General features: G+C 45.7%; 1 protein-coding gene across 2 annotated transcripts in view; it reads left to right on the forward strand.

The window, feature by feature from the left end:
- The first annotated feature begins 9,820 nt into the window (after positions 1-9,820).
- The window catches only part of LOC129387044 (uncharacterized), a 43,382-nt gene continuing 28,246 nt past the window's right edge, over positions 9,821-24,956 (forward strand). Inside the window, exons 1-4 of one of the 2 annotated variants that reach the window (XM_055075724.2) lie at positions 9,821-10,063; positions 12,845-12,912; positions 15,471-15,569; positions 17,292-17,435. In XM_055075724.2, the coding sequence (XP_054931699.1) occupies positions 10,000-10,063; positions 12,845-12,912; positions 15,471-15,569; positions 17,292-17,435 (375 nt within the window). In that variant the 5' untranslated portion in view covers positions 9,821-9,999. The remainder of the gene's footprint in view (positions 10,064-12,844; positions 12,913-15,470; positions 15,570-17,291; positions 17,436-24,956) is intronic. The other variant, XM_055075725.2, reaches the window with a different exon arrangement.

Here is a 24,956-nt window from a genome sequence, read left to right on the forward strand (position 1 = left end):
CAGCCGCGCTGCTGGCTCAGCCAGCTAAAACATAGCCTTCAAGTTTTGTTTCTACTCTATGAGAGTCACCTCTGAAGCGTGGATTAAAGTGCCACTCATAGCCCAAACAAAGCCAAGTCGCACATTTTCAGTAGCCCAAATATAGCCACGTAGCCAACTCACCCAAGTCGACGCCAAAAATTTTTTGCTGTAGCCCAATTTGGCTATATATAGCCAAACCTGGCAACACTGGTACCTATCTGGGGGCAGAGAGAACGCTACTGGCCGACGTCATATCCGGTTTTCCTCCAAACCGGGTACAGCCGGCCTGCGGGGAAACGCTTCTGTCGAGATACGCTGGAATCATTGACGCGAGCTCGTAAACGCCTCACCGTCGTCGTCGCACGTGGTGGTCAGGTTAACGAGCGACAACCAGTAGCGGAAACAGATTGGACAGTGTGCCACCTGTTTGCAGCGACAGTCGCTGTTAAATATGCCCAAATTGCATTGCGAAGCAATCGGGTGACGCAGGCATCTGCTGCCGCAGCCTACACAGCGACATGGACTACCCATCATTTTAGCATTGACTCCTTTCCAACCTGCACGTTTCTTTTCTTTCGGGGTCCGCGTCAGTTGGGGGAAATCGCGGAGGATGCCGGTGAATCGTGTAGCGCCCGGCGGTGCTACGAGCGTGGTGCTGAGGGGTGGATGCCTGGTTGGCTTCCGCGCACTTCTTGTGACAGGGGGTCCTGTAAACGCCGGTTGCGGACATCGACAAGCAGTCCGAAGTTGCGCAAGAAGTCCGCTCCCAGGATGGCAAATTTTACGTCAGCCACGACGAAAATCCACCGAAACATCCTCTCGAGGCCCAAGTCCAGCGAGAGGGAGCGCTGCCCGTACGTCGGTATCGTCGTATTGTTGACAGCTTGCAACGGTTCAGCGCACGGTCGTTTGCGGTCGGCTGGCGACGCCGGCACGACACTAACTTCCGCCCCTGTGTCGACCAGGAAACGAGCACCTCTTTCGTGATCGGTCAGGAATAAAACCGATGGGCGACTGTCCGGCGGGGCGGGTGCACTGGTCACCCTCAGTGCTGGCCTGGGGCGTTTCCCGAATTTTCACAGGGCGACACACAGTTCCGTGCAGCGTTGCCGAATGGATGGATGGATGGATGTTATGAGCGTCCCCTTTAGAACGGGGCAGTGGCTTGCGCCACCAAGCTCTTGCTACTATGCTGCCTAATATCCTACCTAGGTTAACCAATGAAAAAAAAAAAAACCCACTATGAACTACTACATCCAAATTTTCTGATACCCTATTGCGAATTTGCGGTGGTACCAGCACACCCTACGTTGTTGTGGTTGTGATGCGGTACGCTGTCGTGGCCGCTGGTTTCCGCTCGAGTGCAGCGCTGCGACGGTGTCTGCGAGGCGAGAAATTTCCTCTCGCATCTCTTGCAAGGAATTGGCGGACGGTGCGTCTGCGTGCACCGAAGCGACTGTGGGCACGGCGACAGCCATGAGTTTGTCGGCGAGCTCGGCCGTCTTGGCAAGATCTGCCTCGCCCGACGCCGTGAGGCCTATCCGTACACTTGTGGGAAGCCTTTGCACGAACAGTTCCCGCACTAAGCGACCGTCGCTTGCTGTCGCGTCGCCGGCCAGTTGTTGCATGTGGCGTAGCAACTGGCTGGGTCGGCGGTCGCCAAGTTCGGCCTCCCGCAGTAGCTGTTGGAGACGCTTGGGCTCTGTAGGTGTGACGCGGCGAATCAATGTCTCTTTTAGCGTCTGGTAGGCGTTCTCTGCGGGTGGTGTTAGCAGTAGGTTCCGCACATCGCTGGCCATCGCAGGCGGGAGGCTGCCCACCACGTGGTGGTATTTGGTGCTCTCAGCAGTGATGCGGCGTGCAGCGAACTGCGACTCAACTTGCACGAACCAAAGTTCCGGGTCGCCAGTCCAAAACGGAGGTAGCTTGACATCAAGTACGGCTACCGTGGGGCTGTCGGCGTCGCTTGGCTGGTTCATGGCGATCACGCCTGGGTCACCAATTATTGGCACGCGCGAGGAAAGCAGAGACCAGGCGTGGGGCTTGGAGTCTCGGTGCCAACTAATCTTTATTCTTTGTGCGCCGGCCCTCTATCGGCAGCCGGCTGGCTACGGTCGGCTCTGGATGGGTGGATGGATGGATGTTATGAGCGTCCCCTTTGAAACGGGGCGGTGGCTTGCGCCACCAAGCTCTTGCTACTATGCTGCCTAATATCCTACCTAGGTTAACCAATGAAAAAACAAAAAAACCCACTATGAACTACCACGTCCAAATTTTCTGATACCCTATTGCGAACTGTGCTTTTGTACGTCTCCGTCTTTTGTCTTTTCCCTACTTTTCTTCCACCAATCCTCCAATCGCCTCTTACTGATGTCTATTGCGGACCTGTTTGCTTTACCACTGCTCCCGCTGAACCCAAGGGCTTCAAGGAGGCCAGTGGTGCCTAAATCGACCGCTGGATAGACGTCTTCACATTCTAATAAAATATGCTCCGTCGTTTCCCTAGCTTTACCGCAGCAAGCACATGCTTCTTCCTTCTTATATCTCGCTTTATAGGTGCGTATTCTAAGGCATCCCGATCTCGCTTCGAAAAGTAATGAGCTTCCCTTTGAGTTATCATAAATGGTTTCTTTCCTAATTTCGTTTTTTCCCCTTAAGTAGTTACTCATGGCAGGTTTCTTTTCCATTGCCGCCACCCATGAGATTAATTCAGCCTCTCTGACTTTCCGCTTGACCTTCTTTGTTGCTGTGTTGCCCACCCCACAGGCCGCATACTTGCTGGTAAGCTTCCTAGTTCTTTTCCTCCACTGTGAATCAATGTTTTGCCTGTACAGATACCTGAACACTCTCCCAGCCCATTTACTTGTCTCCATATTCCTCAGCCATTCTTCATACTCAATTTTACCGCGAGCTTCCCTCACTTATTCAAAACTAGTCAAGCCCATATCCCCTTGCACAGCTTCATTTGTAGTCTTCCCGTGAGCGCCCAATGCGAGGCGACCCACTAACCTTTCGTTCCCGTCGAGTCCTGATTGTACCCCTGATTTAAAACAAACAACCGCATTTCCAAAAGTAAGTCCTGGAACCATTACCCCTTTCCACATACCTCGGAGGACCTCGTACCTATTGTATCCCCATAGCGCTCTGTGCTTCATTATGGCTGCATTTCTCTTCCCCTTGACTGTTATGGTTTTTTCCTGTGTTTCCATATATCCGTTGCCTTCGTTTATCCATATACCAAGGTATTTATATTCTGTTACCCGAGGTATTTCTTGGCCCTGTATCTCCACTGTCTGTTCACTGTTTTCATTGAATACAATAACACCTGATTTTCTAACACTAAATTTCAAACCTAAATTGTTGCCTTCCTGTCCACAGATATTAGCCAGACGTTGCAAATCACTTTGCTTGTTTGCGAGCAACACAATGTCGTCGACGTCCGCATAAAATAAACCTGGGAGTTGCTGCTCTATTACTGTACCTGCCTGTTTGTAAGAGAGATTAAACCCGATATTACTTCCTTCTAGCGCCCTCTCCATCCTCACCATGTACATCATAAACAGCAGCGGGGATAAAGGGCACCCCTGCCTCAGTCCCTTGTTGATATGAACTTTCTCCGCGCTCCTCATCCCTTCCCATTCAACGCAAACAGTATTTTCTAGGTAAATCTCTCTCAAAAGCTGTATACAATCGTTGCCTAAGCATCCCCTTCCAGAATATCCCACAAAATGCTGCGGTCTACGTTGTCGTATGCTCCTGTAATGTCCAAAAAGGCCACATACAACGGTCTGCTTTCTGCTTTTGATATTTCAATACACTGAGTAAGAACAAACAAGTTATCATCCAAACGCCTACCTATTCTAAAGCCATTCTGAAGCTCTCCCAAAATGCCATTATTTTCTGCCCATGCTTGAAGCTTTAATTTGATTGCCTGCATTGCTAGCCTGTATATTACCGATGTAATGGTCAACGGTCTATATACGAGTGAATTCTGTCTTTCTCCCCCTTACCTTTATAAATTAAGTTCATTCTACTTTGTCGCCAACTGTCTGGTATTCGTCTATCTTTTAAAGTTTTTTCAACTGCTTTCACGAGAGCTTCCTTACTTTTTGGTCCCAGTTCATTTATCAGCCTAACGGGAACCTCGTCTAGCCCTGTGGCTGTGCGCTTAGGAATTTTCTCTTCCGCTTTCTTCCAGTGTAAATTTGTAAGCACTAGCTCCTTTCCCCCTTGGGTCTCTTTCATGCTCTTTTTTTCTTCAAATACAACCTTGTCCTTGCCTTGGAAAGATTCGGCTGTTACTTTTTGGATGTAATTTATTGCTGCTTCTCCTTCCAGTCTGTTTTCATCTTCGTCTAGGATATGTTGTTGTATTGTTGTTGCCTTCCTGCCTAATAATTTTATGTGATTCCAAAATATTCTAGGTGCGGCCTTCTTTTTCTCACGTATTTCTGACAACCAACGTTCACTTTCACCTTTTAATTTTGCTTGCACCAGTATTTGAACCATAGACTTTTTCTCCCGGTATATTTCCCATTTACTAGTTACTTCATCCTGTGGCAACTGCGCCTTCTTTGCCTGCCTGTGCTCTCGAGATGCTTTCTGTCGTTCGGTGATGGCTTCTCGTATGTCCTTGTTCCACCAGCTTTTCGGTTTCTTTTTTCCTTTCCAATGAACATGTTGTTTCTCTTTCCGTATTTCTGTCATTACTACACTTAGAAGCTCACCGTATTCCCACCCCTTACTTGGCGACTTGCCAATTTCTTCCTCCACTCTAGTGACTATATTTGCTATTTGTTCAGCGTTCAAATTTGGACTAGCCATTTTGCTTTCGTTGCTCTCTTTCCCAACAACATATCCCATTTTCAAAATGATGCGTTTATGGTCACTCGATCCCTATGCTGCTAAACCCTTCCTCATCGATGACACTTTCTCTCAACTTATCATGCATTCCTTCTGTCATCAGACAGTAATCAATGGTCGATTGCCGGTTTCCCACTTCCCACGTGATGTGTCCTTCACACTTAGGCCCTGTATTCACGATCACGAGGTTATGTTGCTCGCAAAGGTCTAGCATTGACTTCCCGTTATTGTCGGTATAGCCATCTAAATCCTGTATGTGGGCATTCATGTCACCTAATAGGACTATCTCAGCACCATTCCCGAAACCCCTAATATCGGCGCTTATGCATTCCACTAACTCTTTATTTTTCTCTGTGCAATTTATTCCGGTCCACAAATACGTAACTCCAAGCCAAGTTTCTTTCCCACTCATTGTACCTGATAACCAAAGATGCTCTTGACATTGTGAATTTACTCTTTTCCATTTGGCTCCCTGATGGATGAGCATTCCGACTCCCCCTCCCTTTCTTTCCGACTTAGTTCTGTTGCACCCTTCCCATACATAATTCTCAATAACTGGCGGCTCTTCTGAGTCTCTAAGGTGCCTTTCTGTAACCGCATACACCCCTATTTGTTCTCTATGTAACTGCTCCTCAATCTCTGCCCACTTTTCCTTTCTTCTGCCGCCCTGCATGTTTATGTAGCCTATTGCATGGCGAGCTCTTGTTCTTGCTTTCCTCCTTTTTCTGTTATCGACGGCGATGCTCTTCTGATGTTCCCCTAGGGGGCCTTCTTTATTACTACCTACTCTGACCTCCTGTGCGCTCGCGGGCCTCCTAAAAAAGCAACAGCGCGACCCCCAAGTCACCAGCCCACTTCTCGTGCTAGCCTGTAATTGAAGTGGACCCCATCTCGTTTAAAACCACCACAACTTCTCACTTCCCTGTTTACTTCGACAACCTCGAAGCCTTTCTCTCGGCTCTGTGCCGCGCTGGCAGCACCGCGGCTTATCCGCGGCATATTTGTGTTCACCACACCATATGGCAACAGTGAGCATTCACATACACAGGTCTCTTAGGGTACATTCAGCCGCCTACCTACAGGCGTAGTGCCTGCCTTCGTCGCACGTGGTGGTCTAGTAACGAGCGACAACCAGCAGCAGAAACAGATTGGACAGAGTGTCCCACCTGTTTGCAGCAACAGTCGCTGTTAAAGATGAGCAACTTGCAGTGCGAAGCAATTGGGTGGCGCAGGCATCTGCTGCCGCAGCCTACACAGCGACATGGACTACCCATCATTTTAGCATTGACTCCCTTCCAACCTGCATGTTTCTTTTCTTTCGGAGGCCGCTAATGTGTGGCTCACACTTGGTGTCCCACATTGTCTTAATATGGACAAGTCGCTTTCGTGGGCATCACCTTCATCAGCCACTTTTGCGGGCCTTTCCACCCAATTTCATGCACGTCCGACCGTGTAAGCACATATTCTGGTCTCCGTTCGTGCTTAATCGCAGCCGAGAAAGGCCAGAGGCACAATTTGCCCATGGCTGCAGCAGGAAAGGGTGAACGAGGAGCACAAATCACGGTGTGTGTAAATTTGGAGTCTATGTCGCTGTGCAGGCTGCAGGAGCAAATGCTTACTTCGAGAGACTGCTTCCCAGTGCAACCGACCAGGCCGCAATATTCAAAAAAGATAACACTGCAACCGTAACCAAGTGACATAACAGCAAAATTAAACAGCAATCAGTCACCGCATGAGGTTCAGACAATACATTATACATTCGCTACGAACCATCTTACAGGCATAATGCTTGCCTTTGTCGCATGTGGTGGTCTGGTAACATGCGACAACCAGCGGTACAAGCAGATTGGACAGAAACTCGCACCTATTTGAACCAACAGTTGCTGTTGAAGATGAGCAACTTCCATTGCAAAGCAATCAGGTGACGCAGGCATCTGCTGCAGCAACCAACACAGCGACATGGACTACCCCGCATTTTAGCATTAACTCCTTTCCAACCTGCACATTTATTTTCTTTCGAGGGCCGCTAATGTGTGGCTCACACTTTGTGTCCCACTTTGCCTCAATGTGCACAAGTCGCTTTTTTGGGCATCACCTTCGGCTGCCATTTTTGTGGGCCTTTCCACTCATACGGCCATCAACTTCATACACTTCAAACCATGTAAGCACCTATGCTGGTCTCCGTATTGAGCAAATCATGGCCGAGGTAGGCCACAAGCACAATTTGCCCACGGCTGCAGCAGGCAAGAACGAACGGGGAGCACCGGTAAGGTGTGTGTTTGCTGGGAGTCTATGTCGCTTTGCCGACTGCAGGAGCAAATGCGTACCACGAGGGACTGCTTACCAATGCAATTGACCAGGCACCCACATCCGAGAAACGTAACACATTTACCACAACCAAGTGGGGCAGCAAAACCAGATTCTGCAATCAAACATTTCAGTGTAGCTTGCTCAAAGACCCAGGCTATCGAGGAAGAAGAGCAATCATCAACGAGACTAGGAATATGGAAAATGAGAAAGCTTGCATTCAAGAGAGAAGCCACTCCGCTCTGCAAGCATTGAAGGCTAAAAGCATCAATAAAAGTAAAATGGTGTATAGCACACAGTGCGTAGGTTAATGCAAGACACATGCCGACGCTGCATCAGCTATTTCAGGAGAGGAATTGTGCATGACAACATACACTAGAAGATACTGCTACAGATATGTTAGGCTACTAGACAGTGACTGGTATTAAGTATCAGCGAAGAACCGGTTGACCTTTATGTTTGGATGAGGATGAATGATCTCTAACAAAAATGGGCAATGAAAAAGCTTACATTTACAGAAAAAAAAATACACTTGGCACAAACGGAATTGACATGGCTAGGAAGCTGATTAAGGGCAAACTGACGGAATTCTATCTTTTGGCCAGCGTTGTCCGTGCTGTTGCAGGTGCATCTGAAGACGAAGAATTTCTAGAAAGTCCTTTTTGAGTTACCTGGATGACTCAGCCAAATGTCCGTGCTGGTGGAATGGCGACTCAAGCTCTTTTCAGTCTTAACACAGTCCTCTGCAGACTTGATATCTCATTTATATTCTTCTGCATGCGCTTCTTTGTTCGTGGTGTAAAAGCCTTGCAAATTCGGCTCCAGCCCCTTCCTGTTGGTGCAGATAGGAGCTAGTGTGATGACCAAGATGTGCTTGGCATAGACTCTGTTGAGGCAGAACGGTGACACATGAGATACAGCACAGATTAACCAAACTCGTGTGTTTTCTTTTATGTTCGAACCAGCTGGTTCCACAAGCAAATGCATGAGAGTCATGAAGCTATTAGAACTGATGCATTATTTTTCTGCACGAACGTGATGCACCGCTTCACTACTGCGAAAATAAATGCCCTACGGTAAACAAACTGAACAGCAAGAACATTTGGAACCAACAAGTACGAAATATGGGTGAATTATCATGCTTGCAACTGTTTAATACATTAAATTCTGTACTTTCACTTCATTTTACCAAAGGATTATTACGTTTTGTGTACGAAAGAAGTTGCCGGCGGACTCGAAAAAGAAGTTTAATATGTATATTGATAAGGCTACTCAGTCACCTACGACCACGGCTACAACAAGATGAAAAATGAGACGCGCGTTCCGATATCGCTCTTTCTTTCCTGGTTGTGTGTGTAGAACGACAGCCTCGCAAGTAAAGGTTTATTTAGGAAACAGCAACTGAGATCCTGACTGCCCATATGTAATGCAGGATCTAGTTCGTTAACTTGTGCCGGCCTGGAAGGTAATGAGACGGATATTATATGACGAATCACACCGTTATTGCCGTTGTCAGCCGCGGCAAAGTTTAGCTCCCGTTTCGATGCAGACGTGTTCCGAATGGCTCACGACCGAAACCCAACTTCCGGGCTTACATGTCCACTTGCAAGCACGTAACTTCACCCCAAGTTAAATAAGGCGAGACATCGAAGCGCAAGAAACTAGTTTTAGAAACAAAGAAGCAGCCAGTCTGAGTGTACGAACGAATGAATCCGTGCCGCCGTGCACTCGAAAATACCGGTAAAAATTTTAAATCCAGGCCAGAAGTCACGTGAAAAATCGATGATGCTGAACGCTATTTGCGTTTATAATGACGAAGAAACAAGAAACTTACTAACAAAGAGTACAACATCTAATTAGCAAAGATAATTTTCTCCTGTTTTTTATGTAACAAAAATGCTTCGGTAATTGTAAGAGAAAGTTTGTAAGATAAACTAGATGGATGGGTGGATGGATGTTATGAGCGTCCCCTTTGGAACGGGGCGGTGGGTTACGCCACCAAGCTCTTGCTACTATGCTGCTTAATATCCTACCTACGTTAACCAATGAAAAAAAAAAAAAAAAACACTATGAACTATCACGTCCAAACTCTCTTAACCCCTATTGCGAACTGTGCTTTTGTACGTCTCCGTCTTTTGTCGTTTCCCTAGTTTTCTTCCACCAATCCTCCAATCGCCTTTTACTAATGTATATTGCGGACCTGTTTGCTTTACCACTGCTCCCGCTGAACCCAAGGGCTTCAAGAAAACCAGTGGTACCTAAATCGACCGCTGGGTAGACGTCTTCACATTCTAATAAAATATGCTCCGTCGTTTCCCTAGCTTTACCACAGCAAGCACATGCTTCTTCTTCCTTCTTATATCTCGCTTTATAGGTGCGTGTTCTAAGGCATCCCGATCTCGCTTCGAAAAGTAATGAGCTTCCCTTTGAGTTATCATAAATGGTTTCTTTCCTGATTTCGTTTTTTCCTCTTAAGTAGTTACTGATGGCAGGTTTCTTCCGCTTATTACGATGCCTCTACCGGGAAACGTTGGAACTAACGTAAGCGTCCCGAGGTGATTCTACTACGCTGACTTTGTTAGCAGCGGCGCGCGGTCGATTTTTTCGCCCTCTGTGGCCATTTGTTGAACTTGAGAGTGTGCTACCATTTATTCTATGGTGCTACCACGTGTGAAGCGCGCGTATTTTGCAGCAGCTCGCACGGTTTACGGCCCTAGCTTAAGTTCTAAGCTCTAGCTGGTCGCCCAGCATTTCAGAGTAGCGATTGTACTGCTCGGACGAGCGCTGGCGCTCCCTTCGACCGGAAGCATGACGGATAACAGCTACGCTGTCCAGCATTTTGGCGTCTCGCCCAAGATTATTGTTGACTATGGTAAGGTGTTTTTGGCACGTAAAACCCCGCAATTTTTTAGCTGTGGTCAGGTGGTAACATTTGCTCAAAACGCTGCAGCCGATGCAGTTTGTTTGCGGGCGCCGTCGTACAACTTGCAGCCGAAGATTACTGTGTAGTTTTCTTTGACAGTGGCGTCGCGAAAGGTGTATGATCGTACTGGGCCGGATCTTATGATGTGAAGGCGTGGAGCAATTGCTCATGATGCGATAAGGTCGTTGCTTTTGCAGCGATTGCTTACCGAGCTTATCAAAGTTGAGTCTGATACTTAGTTCCCGTTCCGCGTGCTGCAAATCTGTGTGAAAGCTCCCGCCCTCCTTGTTTTGTTGGTAAAACCGGCAAAGTCGTCCTGCATACGCTCGTCTCTTCTAGTTCGTATCTTTAGGACAACATGAGCGTTCTGACGATGGCGGCAGCCAACGCCGAGACTGTCGTATCTTTTCACCTTGTCTGCTTATACCCGTGCATCAATGGGAAGAAGGGGAAAATAAAAGCCCGAATTTTTGTTAGACACAACCACATGATGCCAAAAAAATGAAATGTTGACTGTTGAGCGAGTTGGTGACCAATCATGTTAACAAGTGAGGCACTGCACTGCAACATGACATAAAGAAGCAGAATGAACCGACAAGACAACCGCTGCACTCGTACCTACGTTTTATTTCGAGAAAGCAACGGTAATATGTATGTATGCACGAGCGCAACACCATGCAACAGTGAATGGCACTATTTAACTAGATAACAGGAACAAAACATTCTTATTTAAAAGCCATCCTATCATGTCGCTTTATGAATACACAGTTGTCGCAACACAAAAGGTCACTTGAGAGGGACATTCATTCGCATATAATAGAGCATCATTCAATATGCGGTCGCTTGCAGCTTTTGAGTGAAACCACACTTCTTTTGAACCATAGGGATCAACTAACTAGAAAAATCATAGAGGCATTTCATATTGCAAAATGAAAAGACGTGTGTTAGCCAACCATCTGTGGTGCTAAATAAGTTCGAATTACCATTTTTGGAAAGCCAGCAAAAACATGGTAAGATTGCTTTCAAACAGGAATGTTTTGATCCTGTTGTTAAATAGTGCCATTCACTGTTGCACAGTGGTTACTTTCACATAGTGGTGTGTTGGTGCGTATGTATATTAAAACTGCTTCTTTCAAAACAGAACATAGTTGCGATTGTGTGCAGTGGTTACACCCCTGGGACATGGAGGCGTTGGCAAGCCCAAAACCTGTGGACCATTTCGAATTCCAGCTGTGATCCCCCCGGCTCCTTTTGTGTGCTAGAGGCGCCACCAAAGTGTAATTAATAATGACACATTGTCGCAATGTGGAAAAAAAAAAGAAAATAATGAAATTCAAGAAATAAAAGCACACCGGCCACGAGGCATCAGCTTGCGCAGCGACCATCTTGTGACGCTAAGTTCAGCGCTACCACTTCGAGCATATCTTTGTTTCATGCATACACATGCATGAAAATTTATAATATGCTCAGAGTGATGAATATCTTATAGAAAAGTAAGAGTGAAAATAAATTATTCAGAAAATAGAACACAAAATCGCAAAGCAGCAGACTTACAAATATGGCAAATAAAGAACTGAAAACGGAATAAATGTATAGTATGGAGAACATTCATTGCAGGATTAAGTTATCATTTGTTAGTAAGTACTTGTGTCGTAATATCTATTGTGTTGTACTCATTATTTTAGTGCTACATTTTCCCCATGTACAGTACAAAGTCACATCGTTGCCTGTGTGAGGCATTCCTCAAAAGAGTGGAATCGCTTATACCTGTCAATAATTCAGACATTTTATTCTATTTCCTGAAAACATGGGAGAAAGGGGAGATGGAGTACTATACCATGTAGCAGTGTGGTCTGCTGATATTGTGCTGGCACCTACAGTAAGCAGGAAAAAAAAACAATAAAAAAACGGGGCCAGATCAAGAGAGGTCAGAGTGATTGTACAGTTTTCTGAGAGCAGTTTTCTAAGTTGTCAAACTAAGGGTTGTGGGGCTTTTGGCCACAGTCTTGCGTCATTGCTATGGCAAATATCTTGACATGCTGCATTGCATGATAAATTGCACAAACGTGTGCACACTCCCCATTTTCAATTTCAAAGTAGCCTGCACCCCTTGTTCCAAGAGTGCTGTTTGCATGGAGTGTTCTTTGCAAGTCCTTTGTTACTTACTAATAATTTGTATTTATATTTCAATTGTCTGGAAAATGTTTCGAATAGTGGGCAAGGCCATACCTGCTACGATGGCACTCAATGAGGGGCCCATCACAGATAAATTTTTCACTTAAGAGGCAGAACCTGTAGAGTGCCCTGCCTTTGCTGTTAGTTTATGGTGAAAGACTGTGTGAATTATTGCGTCATCACATTTGCATGTCTGACCTGTCCGATCATACTTCAGTCGGAAGTTCAGTGTGTGCTGTGCTTATTTCTAATCCTTCATCAATTTCTGTGGTGCTGAAGTGTAGTGGATGTGCTAATCTGTGAAACCAACACCTCACGATAAGGCCAAAGAACCGCCAGTAGATCTGTTGCCAGATCACATGCAGCATTTGACTAATATGTCTCATCTTGAGCATTTACAGCATGCATTGTAATTTTGGGTAGTGCCCACTTGATTATTTCGTCCAACAACCTGGTGTGGCACCTGACCTAATGAGTGGCCTAGTCGGCATGTGGTTTTATGTGCTTGGTGTCAGCAGAAGGTGTAGCTCTTTTTCTTTCCTTTTTTTTTTCTAGTCTATGATATCTGGTTTAGCTTCACAGAGAAATGTCTGGATGACCTCAAGACCGCATTACAGGACAAGGTGAGAGATTGCTTCTTATGGTCTTCGATAATCTAAGTGCAGTTGATATCTGCTCACCATGGCATTTAGCGAGCATAAATTTATCTTGTAGTTATCAAAAGTCATCAGAAGTTTGAATCTTGTGAAGTTGAGAAAAATGTAGCACGAGAGCACTTTATGCACACACACACACAAAAAAAACAAGCTTCCATCCACTTGGCTGCAGCAGAATGCTTCAAAACGACCCTTTCTGGTGTTCTTGAAAAGTAAACATCTCATTTCAGTGAAAATTTGTCCTGTTCTGGGGCTTGAACCTGGCACTGCTGCCTTTCTGGGTCAGTCTGTCTGCTATCTGAGCTAACCAGGAGGCACGGAGCAAGAAACCTTTAGGAGTGGAAACTCCGCTCTTTGCTGCGACCAGAAAAGGTCCGCTGTTTCGGTCGCCAAGGCCAAGGCATGTGTTGCTCACGTTCAGCTGCTTGCCTGGCACAAGATTCTATTGAGGGCACTCACGCACGCTTCTTTAGTGCTGGTAACCTGGACAGCAATTGGTGTTACGCTTCAGCCATTTGAGCAGAGTAAAAAAGTAACATGCATTCCTTTCGATGACCACTATAATAAGGCGATCTGTAATTTCCAGTTGTACGAGACCCTATTGTTTGATGCCCACGCGATGGCTGCTGGCATTTATTGAAGGCAAACGTGCCCTCAATTTCTTCGAGTATGTGACTAAGTTGATTTTCCTCAAGCTCATGGGCCTCGCACACTGTGTGAACATCGCTTTCATTCACCGTCGTTCATGTTCTTGACTTGTTGTATACACTCATTCTTGATCTTTTACTGGAGCATGACTGATATTCGATGATGCTTCCCGGGGAGTCCGCTTCTTTTTCGGGGATGTCACATATGCTGGAGATGAAAGAAAGATGCAGGGAACAGCCTCTGGACGCAGTCAAGATTTTTTTCGGGTGGTCCAGGATTATCTTGCCTCTAAGCTCACCATACTATTTATCCCGTTAGTAAAGCAATGAAGGGGGTAGTTGGTGGACGTTCATGATTATGTTGCACTTACGTGCTACACTGATGATTCAAGTGAAGGACGTAGACGTACGTAGCGCAAACTACCAACTGTTTAATACTGTTAAAGAAGGCGCTTATATACAAGGAGATATGGCACGGGGGGGGAGGGGGGAGGTATAAAAAGACATGACAAGGTGACGACATGCGCTCATACTTTGGGCCAGGACAAATCGTCAGTGTAACACTAAGTGCAACATAATCATAAAGTATTTATCCTGTCTCATCATGTTGCTCGTGAAGTGCTTCTCGCAGACGTAATCTCTCAATGTGAGCTGACGGCCGTCCCCAGGAATTGCCGCAGCCCGTGCTTGCAGACGTTCAGGATCATTCAGAGCCCTAAAGATGCTCACTTTTTCCTGCAAGACTTGTACCTGCTTTTGCAGCTTTCAACGAAACACCTGCGGTCGCATCTTAGTCTAGCAAATTCAGAAGGGAATTTGTGCCTAGCAGTGCTGTTAGTATTACGGCCCTCTAACAGATACTGATAAAAAATGTTGCTGTTTGCCTTGAGGGTCTACAAATACAATGTTACAGCGTGCCTGCTGAAGCAAACGTCTGTGTCGTCTGCTTGTCATCTGCTTTGAGCGGAAGGCACGGGTTCCGCTGAAGGGAGCGCGCCTGAGCTGCATGCTTTGGCGTCTGCATTATTTTTTTGTCACTGTGGCTTGCATGACACGCCGCAAGGTGCTACCACTGCATGCACCCTGTCAGCGCATATTTTTGTGACGTTATCTGGTCGCCCATGCTGACTGGAGTTTCAACTCTTAAATATTCTTCCTCCGTGCCAGGAGGCTGGTAAATGACAGTGCAAAGCATAATAAGCAACTCAAATTACTTGATGTTTGAAACAAATGAGTCCCTTTGCAAGTAGTTCAGTTGGAAAATAAGATAAATTGGCTAAACTGCACTTTCTTTCATATTCAAATGCAGTACAGCTAATGTTGCTCACTAATCATTAACGACATAAAATGTCCTCGGCGGCTGGTACCATTCTTGTGTAACAGTAGTGGCACCCACCCATGACAGTATGTCTCACATGTGAATTACCTCCTGGTCTTGGTAAATGTGATGGGCCCAAGCCCATGCACTCTATGTACAACGGCACACCGGGACTAGACCTACAGCAATATGAGCTGAGTTTTTTCTCAGAATGCAGTGAAATATGTAACTGCACGTTGCAAAATGAGAGCACAATATGTTCGCCTCTGTGAACTTCCATACAAGTCCAAATAATAATTTCGTGCTTTTAGAAAAAAAATGTTCACTCAGGCAATTGTTGTCTGTCTCATTAGCAGGCCTCTGCACAGCAGGACATGTCAATGTAGGTACATGTTTCTTGTTGCCATTAGGTGGGATCTTCAGACATGTCTAATGTTAGGTGTGCTGTTGTGCCAGTGTAAAAGTAGTGTGCCCGCTCATTTCTGAGCACTGCAGCTGGCAGCATTGTGCTGAGCCATAGCGCCAGGTTAATCCACAAGATTGTTTCGCTTGCTCTCCAGGCATCTGGCCGCATTCCTCCTGATGAGCTAGAAGCAAGTGTGGAGTCCATCTTTCAAGAAATGGCCACTGACTTTGACAAGAAGGCTGACAAGTTAGAGGTGGGTACTGTGCTAATGAGGCGACGCAGTAACTTGTGCAAGGTAGCGAGCATTTGAAAGAAAAGGAAGCGATAAAATGAAGAAAGCACAGGTAGCATTGCTGATGGTATTCTTTTCCGCTTTGATCTTTTGAGGAGATTGTGACATAGGGCTGAAAGTTTGAAGTAGTTTCTTGGAACCAAAGCTCTCCATGTTGTTAGTGGCACTCGTCACTTCACTTAATTTGGAAACCTTTCTTGTCTGCATTTCTTCTTGTCAATAATACGAAAATATGTCGTACGTCTGAACGACAAACTGGAAAAACGAAGAAAACATTCTCACTTGCGTTTTTGGTAATAAATCGAAGTTTCTTCTTGTGAACTGTTAACAAATCAACTAAGCAGCATGTGGTTCTTGAGACTAAGATATTTTGCACAATCGTAATGGTACAAGATATGACTGTACCCATTGTGGTTGCTTTGTGGCTATGGCGTTGGGCTGCTAAACACGAGGTCGCGGAATCAAATCCCGGCCACGGCGGCCGCATTTTGATAGGAGTGAAATGCGAAAACACCCGCGTGCTTAGATTTAGGTGCACACTTAAAGAACCCCAGGTAGTCCAAATTTCTGGAGTCCCCCACTACGGGGTGCCTCATAATCAGAAAGTGGTTTTGGCACGTAAAACCCTATAATTTCTTTAAAATATAACCGCTGGTTATTTGAAGACAATTTTTGTGCCATCCATTGCAGGTGATATGCCATAGGTAGCAGGCTCCAAACACCAGCGTTCTAATGTCAGTGTGACACAACATGCAGACATTTGTGAAATATGTATAAGGGAGAGCTATATTTACTTGTGGCTGAAAGTCAACAAATTATGTTATTAGCATTGCTGACACACATATATAAGAACGGTTTCGCTGCTTCTTGTCCGATATTTATTGCAAAACATTGATTCTTTACACAAATAATTGACCTTGAAAGGGTTAAGTGCTGCTACTGCTTTCAAGTAAGACCCACATGCATCATTCTGGTATCAGTAATGGGGGTACTACTTGCTTGATGCTATCACAAGTCAAAGCATTGGGCAATGTCTATTATGCATTTGGAAGTGGTAGCTGAAGACAAACTGATGCTAGTGAAATTTGAATTCATTTTTCTTGACGTACACCAATTGTGTTCCTTTTGAAGATAACTGTGGCAAGGAGAAACTGACTTAACAAGCGTTCATGACAAGCTGGAAATAAATTAGTCCTTCAAATGATGAAATATATTTGGATCTTTACCATTTTCTGTGTGAGCAAAAGATAAAGCAAGTGCAAATGTGATCTGAGATCTGAGAGCAGCATGCACACATTTCAGTGCATTTTTTTTACGAGCAAGTGCCTCTGCACTTTTGTCTTTGGCTGTTTGCTTGATTCTGCAATTCTGAAAGCTATAAATTTTTGTTTCATCTCCTATGAAATCACTTGCATGTGAAGCTTTCTTTGCCAATGTGCATTCTGTTTGTTAAAAATCTATGAGCAGTACTGTTGGTGTCAAAATTCCGACAGGGTGTGCGAACATTGAGCGAACTGCATTGGTGCGTCATCTAGTGACAAGCTCCTGCTGTGTACCCTCCCTTGGTGACAACTCTTGCACTAGTGCACTAAACTGAAATGTCTTGCCATCTCCCTTTGCTGTGGCCATGCCTGGAGCTCTTACATTGACATCACACAAGCCTCCCCTGAACTGCTTATGCAGGAGTTCATGCAGCACATCATACACGCGCCATCGCATGAGCTGCTCCCTGAAGATGACGTGCATCGGCAGTTGCCCGACGAGAGGAAGCCGAGCGTGTCCTCCTTTAGGGCACAGCTCGGGTCGCTGCACAGGCGCATTGCTCAGGTAAGGCAGTGCAACCACATTATCTAGATTCCTTGCACAAACATGGTGCTGTCTAGCAATTGATTTATTGCACAGGAAAGACTGGCCTAAATTCACCGTGATGGCTCAGTGGCGCTCGCGTGGCACTGGTAAGCACGAAGTCGTGGGTTCGATCTCGGCCGTGGCAGCCAGAGCCTAATGAACGTAGAATACAAAAATGCTATTGTGCCGTGCCTGAGGTGCACATTTAAGAACCCCAGCTGGTCGAATCAATCCGGAGCCCTTTACTACGGCGTCCCTTATAGCACACTGTGCAGTTTAGAGATGCTAAACCCCATAATGTAAACTTAATTAATAATAAAAAAAAATTGTGAGCCATTCCACTCTGTGAAGGTGGATGACCAGCGAAGCGGTTTAGCACACGATACAGAGGTGACTTGGAATTTTGAACAAAGGTACGAACATATTTATTGTCCTAATCTGTGGTCATCATGGCTACATAGGTACGCCCTCACCTTCCCAGATCACCTCTGTTATTAAATGTGTCCGCCACATAAGACAATGAATGGCTCATACCCCGTAAACACGGCCTTACAGCGACCGAAGAGAAGTGATATTCTATGCTGGAAAGATGAGCGGCCACGAAGCCAGCTGTGGAAGACGGCAACGCTTTAGCCATCGCGGATGATAATTTTTTGCACAACGGAAGCAGTTGCGGAAGAAGACGACAATGAACGCGCGAGCAGTGGCACTAGCACGTTTTGCGCGGTTGGTGCGGAGAACGTTTTAGCAGTCTTTTTTGAAAAAGTTGTATAAAACATTTTTTTCAAAAGCATCTGTTCTTACCTTTGTGTCTGGGACCTGTTTGGGTCCTACGTATGACAAAGGTAGTTCAAGGGCATGTTACAGGTCTGCGATCCCACAGGGGTATGTGTCATTGAGCTTGGATCCTTTCTGCACTATCATCAAGATCAGCCCACATGATGATTTGTTTTTGTCAACATCTCGGACATATCTTTTTCCAGATCCTAGCCATAAACAGCTTCGCTGTAAAATTGTTTAATTTTTCAAACAAGAGCCATAGCAGTTAGTGCATGAGCTGGCATGCCCTCCCCGTGACAACGCAGTGCCTTGGTGTTCATAATAAATGAGTGCTGATAACTGGCAGTTGATGCATTGTGGAAATAGTGCGCTCACTGGTTCTTGTGCAGTGTGTTTGAGGGTGCTGCTTTTTGATGCAGGCAGATGGTTAGTCACATGGTATTTATTTTTTGTGGGTTTTCTTTATCAGCCGGAAAAAATAATGGGGCAAAAGTACCTGGCTGGAAACATGCCAGTATTAAGTTTCTTCAAATTTCATATGAATTCTTAATTGACAGCGTGCCATTTGGAGCAGCAATTAAAAAAAATATCTATCAATCTAATTCTAATATCTAATTGCAATTAATATGTTGAATGGCATCAACAACGAAATTACTGGTGGCTGCTCTACTCGACTGCGAACAATGTGTACTTGGTTCTGTTTGCGTAGAATGACGAAGGCTTTGATGATCTCCTTAGTAAGCCCATCAGCACACTCTCATAATACATTGCAGTCATGATACACTGGCCTACAACCACACTTCTGGCATTGCATCGCCGGATGGCCATCCATACTCATTCTATTCCGGGAACATTTGCACTTAATCACTGCGGCAATTACACAAGGCCCACTTCCTGGAAACAAAAATGAAAACAGCTCCTGTGTGATTGCGAAGGTGCATTTGCTATTCTCTAAGCAGTGGTCCCCTCCGAGCAGTCGCAAGTTAGCCATTATATTTCGATAGAACAGTGAAATGTGAAAGGGCCCCTGAAACGGTTGGGAATGTGTAGGGTACAGCTATATTTAATAATTTGCACCACAATTTGTGTGAAACGTCTCATATTAAGAGAGCTAGGGATGATTACAAGTTACCCTCCTCCATAGTCATGCATTTTCTCCTCAACTCCTTCACCGAGTGATCAGGGCTAAGCTCTGCCTTCACTGGCTCTGCGTCATGGCGGCACATCGTGTCGTCGACTTCCGGTTCTCTAGGAGGTAGCGGGCTAGCGTGCGAAGCCTCTCCAAACTCTCTGCCAGCTGCTTGGCAGCCGATCCCAAGCGAGAGATATCAAAGCAGCGTGCGTTGTGAGCATTCTGTCGCAGCGCTGCACGTGTCTGGTATTCCTGTAACCACAGGCAAGCTGGCCGTTTCGACGGATGGCTGGAGGCATAAACTCAAGCTGATGAAGGAACTTCAGCGTAGATGTACGTGAGCGACCTGATCGGTCTGCACGGTCCAGCCACCTGTTGGCGCAGAGCCACCAAAGAAAGTGCTAATATTGCTCTAACCAAGTGTAAAACATCTTAAACATTTACAAAAACAATGTGTTAACGATTACACTCCTGCAAAAAATTTATGCCAGCAGCAAAGAAGAATACATTTCATTACTACTACTGTGTGTGGTTGAGCTCTGTGCCACGAGGTGGGGTCACCGTGCAGGCCATTCACATTTGCACTTGCGTTTACCCTAATACTGGACTCGCGAAATTCTATTGCGTTAGTAATCTTCCGGTGTAAAGTGACGGCTACAAACGCACAAATCCTGGCGCCCATCAGATAGTGGCAGTCCGATGCACTGCAGCCAGTCTGCTCGTCTGCTGCCTTGCAGAGGGACACGATGTCGCAGCTTAACATATTGCCAGTCGCTACATTTGCAGTCCATAACGCAACAAAGTCGAATCATAGTGCTCGCGAAAAGACTGAGACCGACTCTGACCGCAGAGCTCTTGCCAAAATGGAGCATGTTGTAACACAAACAGACGAAGGTTGCTGTGTGCCGGAGATGCTTAAGTGTAGTGAGAAATTGTTCTTGTGCATTCTCTTCTGTTACTTCCTTTTTATAGAAACAAATGAACTAACATTCCAACTGTTACGACCATCATTTTTTCACCATAAAGGTGGAAAAATTATAGATGACGCGCCCTGGGCAGCAATTCGAATAGCTTGCCCTACTGAAGTCAATTGGGTGATTTACGGCATATGGGTAGGGGCGGCTGAAAATTCTGCCGAGCAGTGTGCTGTGATCGGCAGCAATGTACATTTTTAAAACCTTTTAATAAGTTACACACCTTACGCAGAGCACTTAGATGCGTCAATTAATGATCAGAAGGACCTACTCTAACGACTCAATGTGTTTGTACAAAATTGTCAAAATCGTTTTAGGGTCCCTTTAAGCAAGTTCGCTGGGATTCCCGTTTCTAAACTGGGTTACAAAGACGTACGGAGGCAGGAACTTAAGGGTATCACCGATGCCAACTTTCAAATGAATGGGTGCACAGTAACAGAAAAAGGAGAAGATAGTCTTTGTGTTTTCCTTCTCTTTCCACTGCTGTGCATCCTTTCAGTTGATAGTTGGAATTTGTGATGCCCTTAAGTTCCTTCTTGTGTACATCTTTGCACACCTGGCTTTCAGTCATTTCTATGCTTGAAAGTTTTACTCCCTTTAGGGTACAATGTTGCCACAACAATAATTGCAATCAATTATGGCATGTGTGTTTTTTCTCAGTAACAGTGCACACCTGGTACTTTCATGTTGGGAACACCACGTGTGCCTCATTGTCGCAGTGTCATTGACAGGAAAAAGAACAGGCTCAGTGCAATAAGGGGACTCTACAACACATTCAGGCAGCATCAATAACACTGTAAAACAATGGTGATATTGTGCATTCGATACAATTAAAAGTATGATAAATCAGAAAATTGAATTCTATCATTTTATGTGCCAAAACCGCAATTTCGTCATGAGGCACGTCATAGTACAGGACTTCTGATTAGTTTTGACTACTTGGAATTCTTCATTGTGACCTAAATCTAAGTACACAGGCATTTCTGCATTTGGTCCCCATTGAAATGCAGTTGCCATGGTTCAGACCTTCGACCTCAATCTGTAATGATTGTATGTATATGAATGTAATGTGCAATCTGTGTTCAGTAGCATTTTGAGCACTGAATGAAAACTGCAAAATCATGTTTTACAGCCATATAATTATGATCTAGGTAGCAAAATAAATGACACAAAATAAGCTTTACAGCAGGTCACAGGTGAGGCCTGGCCACGAGGTCACATTTTTCAGCTGTTTGCTATCATTGTCAGTGCTCTAGCAATTACGGGTGCGGCCGCCATACCATTACAGATTCTACACTTTTGCATTGCCACAGAGAATGCTTAATTATGACTTACCCTGGACAAAAGAGACAGGTAGTACACCCAAACATGGCCTCAACTGTGTGTGCCGCTTCTGTGTGAAACATGATTGAGTTGTCACACTGAATGGCCGGCATTGGCAATGCCATCAAGCATGGAAGACTCGTGCAAGCATTATATTTCGTAGTTAGCACTCGTGCTGTACTTGTTGGCTGTACTGAAAACTTGGTTTGAACTAAATTTGACAACATTGATACTCCCCACAATGCAATAGAAATTCTTGGGGATCACTAAACATGGTTTCTGAGCACCCATTTAGTGCCCAAAAACCATGTTTAGTAGTGTCCAAAAGTCATGTTTAATATCCCCTCTGCTTGGCCTGTTTTGAAGTGAAACTGTGATACAGATTGGTTCTGCAATAGATTTCCCTTAACTCGGCTCCGGTTATTTAGATTTTCCAGTTGATTTGATCCTGACCAAAAGTCCCAGGCCATCGGCAATACATTGCTGTGCGGCCAAAGTTTTGTTATTTCAATCCTGAAATTGGCCTTTCCTGCATAATTAGAACTTGACCAGCCAGCACGCCCGTGCCATGGGCCGTTGATGGTGACCCCATTAGTGACCTTGCTAGTGTCAGTGTGTCTCAAGCGAAGCTGAACAGACAATGAATGCGTTGAAGATTGACATGTCATCTGCCATTGAAAATGCCTATTTTCGGCCTGACCTAAGGCTGCATTCATACTTGGTGTCGATTGCGGGCGAAAGCAGAAAAAACCCAAGAAATCCGCTCGCTTTTCCACCTATGCTGGTGGAAAACTAGGAGGTGAGCCGGATCGCTCTCCAAACAATTTTTTCGCATCGGCGAAAGTGAAAAGTCGTTCAGCATTGCCGGAAGCTGCACTGGCATGTGAACGTTGAATGTGGCCGCCAAAGTGTGAGCAGCGATGTAGTTAAACACAATCAAAAGCGTTCCTGTGCTGTACGATAAAACTCAGTCTCTGCAACAGCGAGATTTGGATGAAGATTGCTAAGGAGATTGTGATTAGCAGAAGGTGCAGCTGCGAAGCACTGCTGTCTCCCAACTTCTCACGCTGTTGCAGAGCCGGGTGAGTCTATCGCCACCTCTTCTGGGGCATCCACTTCTTCGGCTGCTCTTTGCGCATCTTCAGAAAACAACAGACTAAGTCGACTAAAACTATTTATTTGTCTGTTATATGCATAGGTAAAATCAGTGCAGGTGAAGTCGCACGCAATCAGAGGTATGCAATTACTCCTATGTATGACCAATAGATCAATGAAGGAACATATTGCTTAAAATGGCGTGGTGACAAGCGCCACCACGCGGAGGTAGATTTGGCGAGAGTGGCAGTGGCTGTGGCAAAACAAATGTGAACATCTTATACCTGTGTGTAAAAGAATTTCTACCCGCATCGACGTTTCCACTCTCTTTTCGCTTCCCAAGTGTGAGCACAGCCAAGACGATTTTCAAGCAATAACCGTTGCGCACAATGTCTTATTACATTAGAGTAAAATTCTGTTAATTCTTCTCCAGTTTAGATTTTTCGTTGTAATTTGATCCCGGCCGACGGTCCCGGCAAACGCCCCTGCATTTATATGGGCCCAAACATTTGTTAGTTAGGTCCTAAAACTGGTTTCTGCCGAATTTGCGAACATGCTGCTGCGCACATATATGCTTGCCTATGATCGGATTAGTCCGCATCTCGACCATTGTGGGGCTGTCACCACAGATAAATGAAACTACAACCAATGCTTGCACCGAATATTCAATCCCTGGCAACATAACAGGGCTGCGATTTTGTGCGATGCCTTTTCTGTGCCACTTTTCGCCAGTGGTAAGATGGGCCCTCCGATTCCACCCTAGGCACCGCAATGGTGGCCTAGCGGTAGAGCGTCCTCCTCACATGCGGGAGGCACTGAGTTGAAATCCCAGTGCTGCTGGAAACCCACCGTTCTTTTTCCAATGGGCAGAGATGTCTCCTGGTCTGGTGCTCGGCTCCTTGTGGGGTTTCACACCTCTAAAGGGGACCCAGCAGACCCTTTTCGCGAACAGGTTTGCTGAAGAGGTATGAGATGGGACTTTCGGTGGTGCGCCGCCTTGTTGCCTCGGCAAAAGTGCAGGAACACAAAACCGTTAATGCTTCCGCCCTGTTACTGTGTGATCGGCTGTCTGAAATCCAACTGGGTGTTCGTTAACGCACTGTGCTCCATTCATGCTGCAAAATGCACAGTAGAGGGAAGACGTGTGCCGTAATTGGCTGCAAAAATGGTGACTGGCGTATTAAGGAATGGAATGAATTTGTGTGACCAAGACCACAGATCGCTGCTACATAGGGACTGCCTGTATTGCCAGGTCTTCATGATGCATGGCTTTCCTCAATGATAAAGAAAAATCACTCATCTGCCAGCTTAGTATTGCTAATCTCCAAAGAAAAGACTTTCACCCCAGAACGTCAGAATTAGTGAGAAACGCTGGTTACACAGTGACAAAGGCAGTAGCGGCGCATCCTGGCATATTAAGCTTCTTCCACGTTATCTGTACCCAACCACCCCAACTCGCATGCAAACTTACGCTCACTCTATCACCAACATTTCAAGAAATTACTCGTGGGCGTATACTTGAATCAAGCCGTCGAAGCAAGGGTGACGGTGGCTACTCTGTGTAGGCGGAACCGCTTGGCACGATTTCAGGCGCGATTGACATGCGGATGGTGGGACGTGTGCATAATTTTGACGCGTGCCCAGCATGTTCCATCACGAAATCGCGCCGCCGTGTGCTGCTGCTCGGAGTAGAAAAACAAAAACACATCGCGCAGTGCGTCCGCCAATAAGAGTTCAGGTAAGTCACGTGGTGTTTGGTCACATGGCTTTTTGGTTTTGCCACCAGATGGCCCTGCTCTCTGCGCATTTTTTTTCTCTGCAGAACTGGCGCACGTGTCGACGGAAACACATGCAACCGCGATGCGGAAGGTACATAGTCGCAGTTTCGCACACAATTCTACAATCTTGCTGTTTGCAATGAAGCTTGATAAATACACTTCGGAAGAAATGTCGGTCTAATTACCCGAGGACTGTTTTATTGTAATGTTCTGTAAGTTTAAGGGCATATAAAATATGCAGTAAAAGATACAATTCATGTCGTTGGGATTTAGGTTGTCTGGCAATTCGGAAAACATGGCGTGAAAGCACCGCTCTGTTTTTTTCTTACGGGTGCTGTCGCGTCGTGTTTTGGAACCGCGTCGCCATGCGGTTCCAGCTTGGCAACACAAATGTTGGAATACATCTGTATTACAAAGT

This window comes from Dermacentor andersoni, chromosome 2 (assembly GCF_023375885.2).
Source record: "Dermacentor andersoni chromosome 2, qqDerAnde1_hic_scaffold, whole genome shotgun sequence".
In the NCBI taxonomy this organism is placed as follows: Eukaryota; Metazoa; Arthropoda; class Arachnida; order Ixodida; family Ixodidae; genus Dermacentor; species Dermacentor andersoni.